At 47.6% G+C, this 13,275-nt stretch overlaps 1 protein-coding gene across 3 annotated transcripts in view; it reads right to left on the bottom strand.

Moving 5' to 3' along the window:
- Positions 1–1,008: 1,008 nt before the first annotated feature.
- LCMT2 (leucine carboxyl methyltransferase 2) overlaps positions 1,009–13,275 on the bottom strand; it is a 101,778-nt gene continuing 89,511 nt past the window's right edge. For all 3 annotated transcript variants that reach the window (XM_030212738.1, XM_030212747.1, XM_030212754.1), the window contains 2 exons: positions 11,414–11,549; positions 1,009–1,506 (listed from right to left, as the gene is read on the bottom strand). In XM_030212738.1, the coding sequence (XP_030068598.1) occupies positions 1,348–1,506; positions 11,414–11,549 (295 nt within the window). In that variant the 3' untranslated portion in view covers positions 1,009–1,347. The remainder of the gene's footprint in view (positions 1,507–11,413; positions 11,550–13,275) is intronic.

Below are 13,275 nucleotides of genomic sequence, written 5' to 3'. Positions count from 1 at the left end.
AAGTGATGGATACACAAAAAAAATCTGAACATAGGCAATAGACAATTTCAGCAGAAAAGATATTCAGAACACTTCACATTATGGCATGGTATGCTGCTTACAATGTCAACATAAAACTTCTGAACAGACAACACAGAGTGTAAGCAGAAGTGGGACAGATAACAACAGAAGTTAGACAGAAAATAAAGGGTCTAAAAGAAAACTGCCCATGAAGTCAGAAAGGTGCATGAAAATAGGTTCAGCTAGGGTAGGATTGGATAAGGAAGTGCTGATACAGTATATGCAGCTGGTGTTAGTCCTTCTGTGTGTGACTAGCTACTTAGTTATTTCTTCCATTAAAGGCTTGTGGGAAAGTAACTGAAACAGCCACAACACCACAGCTATAGCAACAGCACAAACACGTAGCTGTAGGCAACCAATGGGGATGCAGAAGCAAGCAAAGTGTTCCCTCAATGACCCCTGTGTTTTTAAAATGACTACTCAATCTCTTCTACCTAATATTGCACATCATTTGGGAAGAGTGGGCACTCTCTACAAAGACTGCACGCTATTTATGAACAGTACCCATTATTTTTCAATAGGGTGCACTATTTATGATAGACAAAATGTTACAATATTTCATGGTTTCTTTTAAATTGCTGTTTTTCCTTTGAAACTGACATGAAATGGTACGTTCTATGTCATTTAAGATGACTGCACTTCCCTATCGTAAACGTTTTGCAGCAAGGAACTTCATCGATCATTGTGACACCACTGTACTTCAATTAAATAGAAGTAATGGATAATCAACAGCTCACGTGGATTTATCAAGCACCTCCACATCAGCTGGCACTCCTCAAAGGAAGCTCACTATACAACTTTTTTTTTTAATCTGGCAAGAAAGCTGCTCCCTAACTTTCAACCTGAAGCAATTACAAAAACAGAAAAGCCCTCAAGCCAGCATGAACTAACAAAGAAAATCAGAGAAAGGTACTTCTTGAAGCTCTGTATTACAAAAAAAGTGTTTATTTTCCTGTTGTTTACATATACATATCTACAGTATTTTAAAAGTCAAAATGAAACTTAAGAAGTCAGTCTAGATGCACAGAGAATAAGCTTATTTTGATAGCTTGCCAAGAGCTGCTGCTGCTGAAGTGTGCTTCTGATCTTCCACTGATATCACTGTTACCCTGGTCCCAGATAAAAGCACTAAGACAGACAGACTACACAATTCAAGGCCATAAAAAGAATATAAAGTTTTTCAATGAAACACACGTGATCCATGTTAAATACTAATTAGACAACTGTATTGATGAATAAAAGTATCCTTTTGAAATGGTTCCTTCCACTCTGGCTCCAACTTGTACATCAGAGAATACTTGCTAAGTCCAGTAGTACCAGATGTCGGTTCAGGTGGGTCCCAAATGAGAAACAGTTTCCTCCTCCACCAAGTATCAGCAACCTATTTTCATCTTGCAGAAGGACGCTACTATGATTGTGGAGCATTAAAGGCCACTGGAGTGGTGACTGTGAAGAGAGAAAGAATTAATGTCCATGTTGTTAACAGTACAATCCATTCAGAAATGTAAACAGTGTTCAACTCTTCTGTTCTGGGAATGATATTTTAGGTACTGTATGTATGATTAATGCTGTCCTTGGCACCAGTCCCTCAAAATGTTATTCTTGCCTACCCAGAAAATAACCTGCCACTAGGGTTGTTGAAGGGGAGAGAAAAATGATGGTATGCATGATAGTACTACAAACTTCTCTGTAGATACAGCGAATGCTACATACCTGTAGAAGGTATTCTCCGAGGACAGCAGGCTGATTGTTCTCACTGATGGGTTGACGTCCTCGGCAGCCCCCTCCATCGGAAAGTTTACTAGCAAAGGCCTTTGCTAGTCCTCGCGCGCCCATGCGCACCGCGCATGCGCGGCCGTCTTCCCGCCCGAAACCGGCTCGAGCCGGCCAGTCCAGTATGTAGCAAGACAATACACTTCAAGGGAAGACTCAACTCCAAAGGGGAGGCGGGCGGGTTTGTGAGAACAATCAGCCTGCTGTCCTCGGAGAATACCTTCTACAGGTATGTAGCATTCGCTTTCTCCGAGGACAAGCAGGCTGCTTGTTCTCACTGATGGGGTATCCCTAGCCCCCAGGCTCACTCAAAACAACAACCATGGTCAATTGGGCCTCGCAACGGCGAGGACATAACTGAGATTGACCTAAAAAATTTACCAACTAACTGAGAGTGCAGCCTGGAACAGAACAAACAGGGCCCTCGGGGGGTGGAGTTGGATCCTAAAGCCCAAACAGGTTCTGAAGAACTGACTGCCCGAACCGACTGTCGCGTCGGGTATCCTGCTGCAGGCAGTAATGAGATGTGAATGTGTGGACAGATGACCACGTCGCAGCTTTGCAAATTTCTTCAATAGAGGCTGACTTCAAGTGGGCTACCGACGCAGCCATGGCTCTAACATTATGAGCCGTGACATGACCCTCAAGAGCCAGCCCCGCCTGGGCGTAAGTGAAGGAAATGCAATCTGCTAGCCAATTGGATATGGTGCGTTTCCCTACAGCCACTCCCCTCCTATTGGGATCAAAAGAAACAAACAATTGGGCGGACTGTCTGTGGGGCTGTGTCCGCTCCAGATAGAAGGCCAATGCTCTCTTGCAGTCCAATGTGTGCAGCTGACGTTCAGCAGGGCAGGAATGAGGACGGGGAAAGAATGTTGGCAAGACAATTGACTGGTTCAGATGGAACTCCGACATGATCTTTGGCAAGAACTTAGGGTGAGTGCGGAGGACTACTCTGTTATGATGAAATTTGGTGTAAGGGGCCTGGGCTACCAGGGCCTGAAGCTCACTGACTCTACGAGCTGAAGTAACTGCCACCAAGAAAATGACCTTCCAGGTCAAGAACTTCAGATGGCAGGAATTCAGTGGCTCAAAAGGAGGTTTCATCAGCTGGGTGAGAACGACATTGAGATCCCATGACACTGTAGGAGGCTTGACAGGGGGCTTTGACAAAAGCAAACCTCTCATGAAGCGAACAACTAAAGGCTGTCCTGAGATCGGCTTACCTTCCACAGGGTAATGGTATGCACTGATTGCACTAAGGTGAACTCTTACAGAGTTGGTCTTGAGACCAGACTCAGACAAGTGCAGAAGGTATTCAAGCAGGGTCTGTGTAGGACAAGAGCGAGGATCTAGGGCCTTGCTGTCACACCAGACGGCAAACCTCCTCCAATGGAAGAAGTAACTTCTCTTAGTGGAGTCTTTCCTGGAAGCAAGCAAGATGCGGGAGACACCCTCTGACAGACCCAAAGAGGCAAAGTCTACGCCCTCAACATCCAGGCCGTGAGAGCCAGAGACTGGAGGTTGGGATGCAGAAGCGCCCCCTCGTCCTGTGTGATGAGGGTCGGAAAACACTCCAATCTCCACGGTTCTTCGGAGGATAACTCCAGAAGAAGGGGGAACCAGATCTGACGCGGCCAAAAGGAGCAATCAGAATCATGGTGCCTCGATCTTGCTTGAGTTTCAACAAAGTCCTCCCCACCAGAGGGATGGGAGGATAAGCATACAGCAGGCCCTCCCCCCAATCCAGGAGGAAGGCATCCGATGCTAGTCTGCCGGGGGCCTGAAGCCTGGAACAGAACTGAGGGACTTTGTGGTTCACTCGAGATGCGAAGAGATCCACCAAGGGGGTGCCCCACGCTTGGAAGATCTGGCGCACCACTCTGGAGTTGAGCGACCACTCGTGAGGTTGCATAATCCGGCTCAGTCTGTCGGCCAGACTGTTGTTTACGCCTGCCAGATATGTGGCTTGGAGCACCATGCCGAGACGGCGGGCCCAGAGCCACATGCTGACGGCTTCCTGACACAGGGGGCGAGATCCGGTGCCCCCCTGCTTGTTGACATAGTACATGGCAACCTGGTTGTCTGTCTGAATTTGGATAATTTGGTGGGACAGCCGATCTCTGAAAGCCTTCAGAGCGTTCCAGATCGCTCGCAACTCCAGAAGATTGATCTGTAGATCGCGTTCTTGGAGGGACCAACTTCCTTGGGTGTGAAGCCCATCGACATGAGCTCCCCATCCCAGGAGAGACGCATCCGTGGTCAGCACTTTTTGTGGCTGAGGAATTTGGAAGGGACGTCCCAGAGTCAAATTGGAGCAAATCGTCCACCAATACAGGGATTTGAGAAAACTCGTGGACAGGTGGATCACGTCCTCTAGACCCCCAGCGGCCTGATACCACTGGGAGGCTAGGGTCCATTGAGCAGATCTCATGTGGAGGCGGGCCATGGGAGTCACATGAACTGTGGAGGCCATGTGGCCCAGCAATCTCAACATCTGCCGAGCTGTGATCTGCTGGGACGCACGCACCCGCGAGACGAGGGACAACAAGTTGTTGGCTCTCGCCTCTGGAAGATAGGCGCAAGCTGTCCGAGAATCCAGCAGGGCTCCTATGAATTCGAGTTTCTGCACTGGGAGAAGATGGGACTTTGGGTAATTTATCACAAACCCCAGTAGCTCCAGGAGGCGAATAGTCATCTGCATGGACTGCAGGGCTCCTGCCTCGGATGTGTTCTTCACCAGCCAATCGTCGAGATATGGGAACACGTGCACCCCCAGCCTGCGAAGTGCCGCTGCTACCACAGCTAGGCACTTTGCGAACACCCTGGGTGCAGAGGCGAGCCCAAAGGGTAGCACACAGTACTGGAAGTGGCGTGTACCCAACTGAAATCGCAGATACTGTCTGTGAGCTGGCAGTATCGGGATGTGTGTGTAGGCATCCTTCAAGTCCAGAGAGCATAGCCAATCGTTTTGCTGAATCATGGGGAGAAGGGTGCCCAGGGAAAGCATCCTGAACTTTTCTTTTACGAGATATTTGTTCAGGGCCCTTAGGTCTAGGATGGGACGCATCCCCCCTGTTTTCTTTTCCACAAGGAAGTACCTGGAATAGAATCCCAGCCCTTCTTGACCGGATGGCACGGGCTCGACTGCATTGGCGCTGAGAAGGGCGGAGAGTTCCTCTGCAAGTACCTGCTTGTGCTGGAAGCTGTAAGACTGAGCTCCCGGTGGACAATTTGGAGGTTTTGAGGCCAAATTGAGGGTGTATCCCTGCCAGACTATTTGGAGAACCCACTGATCGGAGGTTATGAGAGGCCACCTTTGGTGAAAAGCTTTCAACCTCCCCCCGACCGGCAGGTCGCCCGGCACTGACACTTGGATGTCGGCTATGCTCTGCTGGAGCCAGTCAAAAGCTCGCCCCTTGCTTTTGCTGGGGAGCCGCGGGGCCTTGCTGAGGCGCACGCTGCTGACGAGAGCGAGCGCGCTGGGGCTTAGCCTGGGCCGCAGGCTGTCGGGAAGGAGGATTGTACCTACGCTTACCAGAAGCATAGGGACCAGTCTTCCTTCCCCCGAAAAATCGTCTACCTGTAGAGGTAGAGGCTGAAGGCTGCCGGCGGGAGAACTTGTCGAATGCGGTGTCCCGCTGGTGGAGAGACTCTACCACCTGCTCGACTTTTTCTCCAAAAATGTTGTCCGCACGGCAAGGCGAGTCCGCAATCCGCTGCTGGAGTCTATTCTCCAGGTCGGCGGCACGCAGCCATGAGAGCCTGCGCATCACCACACCTTGAGCAGCGGCCCTGGACGCAACATCAAAAGTGTCATAAACTCCTCTGGCCAGGAATTTTCTGCACGCCTTCAGCTGCCTGACCACCTCCTGAAAAGGCTTGGCTTGCTCAGGGGGAAGAGCATCAACCAAGCCCGCCAACTGCCGCACATTGTTCCGCATGTGTATGCTCGTGTAGAGCTGGTAAGACTGGATCTTGGCCACGAGCATAGAAGAATGGTAGGCCTTCCTCCCAAAGGAGTCTAAGGTTCTAGGGTCTTTGCCCGGGGGCGCCGAAGCATGCTCCCTAGAACTCTTAGCCTTCTTTAGGGCCAGATCCACAACTCCAGAGTCATGAGGCAACTGGGTGCGCATCAGCTCTGGGTCCCCATGGATCCGGTACTGGGACTCAATCTTCTTGGGAATGTGGGGATTACTTAGTGGCTTGGTCCAGTTCGCAAGCAATGTCTTTTTCAGGACATGGTGCAAGGGAACAGTGGACACTTCCTTAGGTGGAGAAGGATAGTCCAGGAGCTCAAACATTTCAGCCCTGGGCTCGTCCTCCACAACCACCGGGAAGGGGATGGCCATAGACATCTCCCGGACAAAGGAAGCAAAAGACAGGCTCTCGGGAGGAGAAAGCTGTCTCTCAGGAGAGGGAGTGGGATCAGAAGGAAGACCCTCAGACTCCTCGTCAGAGAAATATCTGGGGTCTTCCTCTTCCTCCCACGAGGCCTCACCCTCGGTGTCAGACACAAGTTCACGAACCTGCGTCTGCAACCTCGCCCTGCTCGACTCGGTGGAACCCCGTCCACGGTGGGGGCGTCGAGAGGTAGACTCCCTCGCCCGCATCGGCGAAGCTCCCTCCGCCGACGTAGTCGGGGAGCCTTCCTGGGAGGTGGCCGCTGTCGGCACCGCACGCGGTACCGACGTCGGGGACCTCAACCTGGGCGATGGGCCAGCCGGCGCCACGCTCGACGGTACCGGAGGCGCAAGCACCGCCGGTACCGGAGGGTAGGGCGCAACAGCTCTCCCAGAATCTCTGGGAGAACGGCCCGGAGGCTCTCGTTTAGAGCGGCTGCAGAGAAAGGCTGAGAGGTCGATGCAGGCGTCGACGTCAGAACCTGTTCCGGGCGAGGAGGCTGTTCCGGGCTGTCCAGAGTGGAGCGCATCGACACCTCCTGAACAGAGGGTGAACGGTCCTCTCGGTGCCGATGCCTGCTGGGTGCCGAATCCCTCGGCGACCCAGAGCTCTCGGTGCCGACATGGGGAGGAGACCGGTGTCGATGCTTCTTCGACTTCTTCCGAAGCATGTCACCGGAGCTCCCCGGCACCGACGAGGAGGACGTAGAATCCATCCGTCGCTTCCTCGGGGCCGAGACCGAAGAGGGTCGATCCCGGGGGGGCTGTACCGCAGGAGCCCTCAGGGTAGGAGGAGACCCACCCGAAGGCTCACCGCCACCAGCAGGGGAATGGACAGCCCTCACCTGCACTCCTGACGATGCACCTCCGTCCGACGACATCAGCAGACGAAGTCTCGGTACCACCGACGTCGATGCAGTCGCCCGATGCAGAGGTCCGATGCCTCGATGCAGTCGATGGAGCGGCAGCCAAAGAAGATGGTCCGGACGCTGACGACGTCGATGCACTCGATGCCTCCGGTGCCGATGCCGACGAAGAGCCCGAGAACAAAACGTTCCACTGGGCTAATCTCGCTACCTGAGTCCGCCTTTGTAACAGGGAACACAGACTGCAGTTCTGAGGGCGGTGCTGGGCCCCTAGACACTGAAGACACGCAGAGTGCCTATCAGTGAGCGAGATTACCCGGGCGCACTGGGTGCACTTCTTGAAGCCGCTGGAAGGCTTCGATGTCATGGGCGGAAAAATCACGCCGGCGAAATCAAAAGCCGAAATGGCGAAAATTGAAGCACCAAAATTTAGAGGGAGAAAAAATCTCGACCGAGGCCAAAGAGGCCTACCCCGACAACGAAAGAAAACTTACGGGGCAAAAACTGAGAAATACGGGAAGGGCAGAAAACCCGAAAGGGTCTTCCGGAACACTACCGGAGCACTTCCCGAACTTTTTCAAGGAAAAAACAGCGAAAAAACACGTCGAAAAGGACGCGCGAGGTCGACTCTCTGGGGCACGAACGGCGTAACACGACTGTACCGAACGCGGACGAAAGAAGACTGGCCGGCTCGAGCCGGTTTCGGGCGGGAAGACGGCCGCGCATGCGCGGTGCGCATGGGCGCGCGAGGACTAGCAAAGGCCTTTGCTAGTAAACTTTCCGATGGAGGGGGCTGCCGAGGACGTCAACCCATCAGTGAGAACAAGCAGCCTGCTTGTCCTCGGAGAATAATGTATTATCATACAGCTTCAGATCACAAACAAGTTACGATGGAGGAAACAGGAAGAATGTCATACTACTAGATGCCCCTGCCAGCACATAAGGCATGTGAGCATAGAAATGGTGATTTCTTGCACTCATATGCTTACAAAAATGATACTTCTTTTCTTCTTCAGATTTTTCCTTCCCTCTTTCTACCCCATCGAGCAGAGATGCTCTAGTGCTGGGAACCAAGAGAAAAATAATCTTGCATCTTCCACCGACACTCATAGCAACCTTGGAATTTTAGATGCTGCTGCCTAGGTAAACCTGAATTTATGTGGTAAACAATCTGTGGAAGGGAATTAAACCTATATGAAAAATGTTGTACAGAACCATTAACACAGGGAACTATATAAACATTGAAATAAAAGATTTTCCTCTCCTCATCATACTCTTCCTTTCCACCACAAGTCCACTTGTGTTCCTTTTTCTCCTTCTGTGTACTAAATCCTTGTTTCTGCTCCCTATAGTGGTGCACTGACACAAAAATTCCATGTAAGGAAATGCTGAAGGACTGAGGCAGTATTCAAGTGTTCTCAGGATCTCCCGTCTCTACCAGCAAATGATATAGGTACCAACATTTCAATAAAATAATAAAACAACCCTTTCCTGTATATAATGAAGGAGCTTGCTCAATATTGTGGGTGCTCAGAACCCCCAGGGCTGGCTCCTATGGTTAGTGGCAAGCAAAGCACGGTAAACAGTAGACAGAAAGCATTCTGGTTTCCTGGCTGCTGGCCATGGAAGAAGTAGTAATTAGTGGTGGTTCAATGCAATCTGCTGCCTGAGGGAAGGCATGAACCAGAGCACCCCTTTCCCCCACCCACCAGGGTACTCAAAATGGGGAAGGTCTCAGAGCTCTAGTCAGTAAGCAGGAATGCCCTCACTCAGAAAACTGGTCACTTGAATAGGCACCAATTTTTCAAAATAATTGCAAGTGATAAGGACAGCACAAGTTTTGTACCCCAAGGAAATAATAAATTAACTTGCTCAAAGTTGGGGATGCTTAGTACCCAAATGCATATGCAGAGCTGGTACCTATTGTTGCCCTAAGAAAAAGGGAAGAAACATGTGTAATGCTATTTAGGTGCAGCAAAAATGGTAGCAATTTAAATTATGGAACCTTGAGTTCTAATATAAAGCATACTGACTCTTATATTGGATTGGCATGGTGTTAAAATATGCAAGCTGCTCACATACAAAGAGCAAAAAAAAAAAAAAAACACAACAACAAGAAAGCATTACCACAGTGCATTTTATAACACCAAAATGTCTGCATTTACAGAAACTCCTCCCCTAACAATGGGTGCAGAGCACAGCTAGGACATTTCCCCCTTAAAACCTGAGATGAAAAATAAAATGCCAGATTCTAGCATCGTAAACTAATAAAAAACCCTACAGAACAAATTCAGGACCTATACAGCAAATCTGCCAACCCACCCCTGCACCAATTTCCAAAATTCTTATGAAGGTTCTTGGTCTCACGGCAACTACTGGAAACACTGGACAAGCCAGATTACTACAGTAGAAATCCCTACATAGAAATTCCATGCTACCAGAACACCTGGCCTGGGTCACACAAACTAAACAGACAGACTCTCACCAAGTACAAAATTAGATATCACAAACTCGAAGTACAAATATGTAGATAAAATTAAACTGAAAACCCAAGAATACACACTTTACATGCAGTATAACACCAGAGAAATAGAAACATTAATATATTTCCTCATGTACTGTGCAAAATATAAAAACAGCACATGTAAACTCCAACACCAACATATTTCAATTACTAAACTAAAATAGCTTTTCTACCTTTGCTTTCCGGCCACTTTATTTTTCCCACCACGTAGATCACAGTCTCTGCTTTCTATTGTCCTCCGTCTTATCGCTCTTCTATGGTCTCGTGTCCATCTGCAATTTCTTTACTTGCTCCCTTACAAACATCTCTGCGATCTTTTCCTTTTCTCTTCTTCCCAAGCCCCTTTTTCTCCAGTGTTTTACTAACTCTTCCCTCTCTCTCCCCCCCCCCCCCCAAATATCTATCCCATCTTTCCCTGTCCCAAGTTCAGCATCTCCCCCACCCCACCCTTCATCCAGCAACTCCTCTGTTTTCTCCCTATCCCCTCTCCATGTCCCATATCTTACTTTGGTTTTCGTATGCCTCCCTACACCCAGCTTCTCCCTTCAAATTTCCTATCGTCTCCCTCATTTCCAGCATCAACCCTTTGTCTTCTTTTGTCTCCCTCTTGTTCAGCATCTTCTTTCCAGATCCCTATTGCCAGCATCTCCCCTGTATCTCTGTCTTCCATGTCCAAGATGTCCCACATCTGTGCTCTATCTCCCTATTCCACCTCCACCAAGACCAACATATCCTCTTCCATCTCCCTTGTCCCCCCCCCCCCCACCCTCCACATCTCCTGTCTCTCTTCCCTTCAACAGTCCCCCTGCCACATAATCCTTGTGGCATTACCCCTCCAGCTTTCTGTTCCCTGTCCTAGCATTTCCCTTCCAAACCCATTCCTCTGCCTCCCTGCCAATGCAGCATCTGCATAAGCCATCACAAATAAGATAAAAGAAATTTTGGGCCTTTCCATCCTACGTGCGCTTCGAAGGCCCTTCCAGTCTTTCCTCCTCTAATGCACACTTTCTGCGTCAGAGATGGAAGGACTGGCAAGGCCTTTGAGTTACATTTGGGCTGGAAGGTCCCAATTTTGTTTTATGTACTGCCACAGCAGCTGTGAGCTATACAAACTGACTGAACTAAGGCAGCTGCCACTGGTGTGGTTTGCTGCCTGGGGCAGGTGCCTCACCCTGCCTAACAGTAGCCTTGTTCCTGGCTATATATATATATTTTTTTTTACTGGTTCTCCTTTGCAGACAATATCATCTCATTGATACCACAGTTGCTGCACAGCAACAGGGTAGAGAAAACAAGAGATAGAGCGAAAGATATTTGCACTACCTTTGCAGCGGGTATAAATGTGTGTGTCTGGATTTGCATGCTGCTAGGGATGGTTTTAGCAAGGCATATAGGTTCTTAGATTTCTTTGAAATTCTTGACTTTCAATACAGACACCCTATTATAGAATTACTCTCAGCTTGAGTGCATTCAGCTGCATCAGTGCTTTTTGCAAGCCTACTGACAAAAGTTATTAAATTCATGAAGTACCTAAAATTTCAGAACAGACACTATACATGACAAGCATGCTCACCGTTTTTATACTTATCCACTGCTTTGACTCTATTGAGCCACGCTTATGTTTGGTGAGTGATGGTTGTTTATTTCTAGCTTCGTTGTATTTGACTACACAAATTCAATAAAATATACAGTTAAAAAAAAAAAAAGATGACCTGTTAGAAAATACTTTATTCAATAACAAGACACACTTGCTCAAAATAAAGAAAGGGAGAATTAAAGCTACTCACAGTATCTATCTGATACTCATAAGTCTGTCCTGTATTCATGTCAATCATGGACACTCCTGGAACTGACTGGGAATGAATCCAAATACCACCAACCAGCAACAATTTCCCTTCATGCACATGTGCAGTGTGAGAGTACCTGGGATGGCACAGAAAATATTTCATGACATAACACCTCAGAGCACTGTAGCAGCATCTTCATAGAAGAGTGTCCCACATTTGATCCAAGAAGTTAAATACATCTATCTGTTCAAATGCCTGCATGAAAATGAGGCGACCAGTGTGCTCAGCCTTCAGACTGAGCTAAATAGCCTTCCTCATAACTTTAAATCCAATTTTATTTTGCTTTATTATATGGTAATAGAATCATTACCCTCATAAGTTATTTATCCAAACCACTAAGCAGAACACTGCTGCAAAACTAATTTTTGGTAAGCAAAAATCTGATTATGTTACTCCACACTTGAGGAGCCTTCATTGGCTCCCAATGGAGGCTCGCTGCCAATTTACATTATGTACCTTGGTGCACAAAATACTTCATGGTTTTGCCCCTGAATACTTGGAAGATTTGCTTATTATTAAGATGGCAGACTCTTCATTTAGGTTAAAAGATCATTGTTTATTACAGTTCTCCATATTAAAGGGTGTGAATTATAAACCAGTGCATGTCATGGGTTTTGCATATTGCTCAGCACAATACTGGTACTCACTCCCTCATGATTTATAATTGACCTAACTACTTGAAGTTTCGTAAGCTATTAAAAACAGAATTTTCTAAGCATCTTAATTGATGTTTGAGGGATCTAACCTTAGTTTGGAATCTGTACAAGATGTTATTTCCTAGGGTTGGCCTAGCTTCTTTTTTTATTTATTATAATTAATACTGATCAAGAATTGGTTTGTAGCTGAATATAAATATTTATTGTATTGTACTGTACAGTATACCCATCCTTCCAATAAAATCATAAGCAGCATAATATGGCAGAGGCCTCAACCCTGTTCTCAAGTACTTGTTAGCTGGTTGGGTTTTCAGGATACTCACAATGAATATATATATAAGCAAGATTTGCAAACAATGGAGATAGTATGGATGCAAATCTCTCTCATGCATACTCACTGTGTGTATCCTGAAAACCCAATCCATTTGCAGCCCTTGAGGACCAGAAGTGAATCCCACTGAGCTAGAGGGTACTTGAGAACAGGACAGGGATGCTCTATAATACTGGAATTTAACAACCACGGTGAGATCATAAATTGAACTCCAGCCATGGAAGAAGACATACCAAAAAGATCAAGACACCACGGGTAAGGGTAAAAATCAATAATGATATTGCAGTCATAGTTCTCTCTAAGGACCAGGCTGACATAAGCAAAACTGATGAAGTACAAAGTGTGACAAATACAGATTGCTTTGGTTCAACTTTGTATGCATCTTTCTAAAAGCTGCCATATTGGCCTCCATCATGCCCCTCTATCAAGTCATTTGTCAACTCTGAAATGTGGAACATTCTAACGTTCCAAGAACCCACCTTCATACAAAATTTAGTGATATCAAGTTTAGCCATTCTCAAGTTACAAGGAGTGTGCGGGGGGAGACACACGAACCCCACTTTTGTACAGGCCATCTAGGTCAGAAAAGAACATCCAAGCTACAACATTCACAATTTGCAGCCCATTTTACCAAAGGCACATGTAATACAAAGCTATATAAATCCACAGGAAAAATAATAAATACATGTACTGCAGGAACAGCCCTTTTACAAAAAATGTTCATAAAAGAGTAGCATCCCTCGAGGCTTTGTGAGCAATAAATGTTATGTTGGCATTTACTGGTTTAAGTGGCAGATTTTGCTATTTACATGTGT

Source organism: Microcaecilia unicolor, chromosome 1 (assembly GCF_901765095.1).
Source record: "Microcaecilia unicolor chromosome 1, aMicUni1.1, whole genome shotgun sequence".
Lineage (NCBI taxonomy): Eukaryota > Metazoa > Chordata > Amphibia > Gymnophiona > Siphonopidae > Microcaecilia > Microcaecilia unicolor.
The sequence above is the reverse complement of the archived record's forward strand: the minus strand, read 5'-3'. Positions and strand labels throughout refer to the sequence as shown.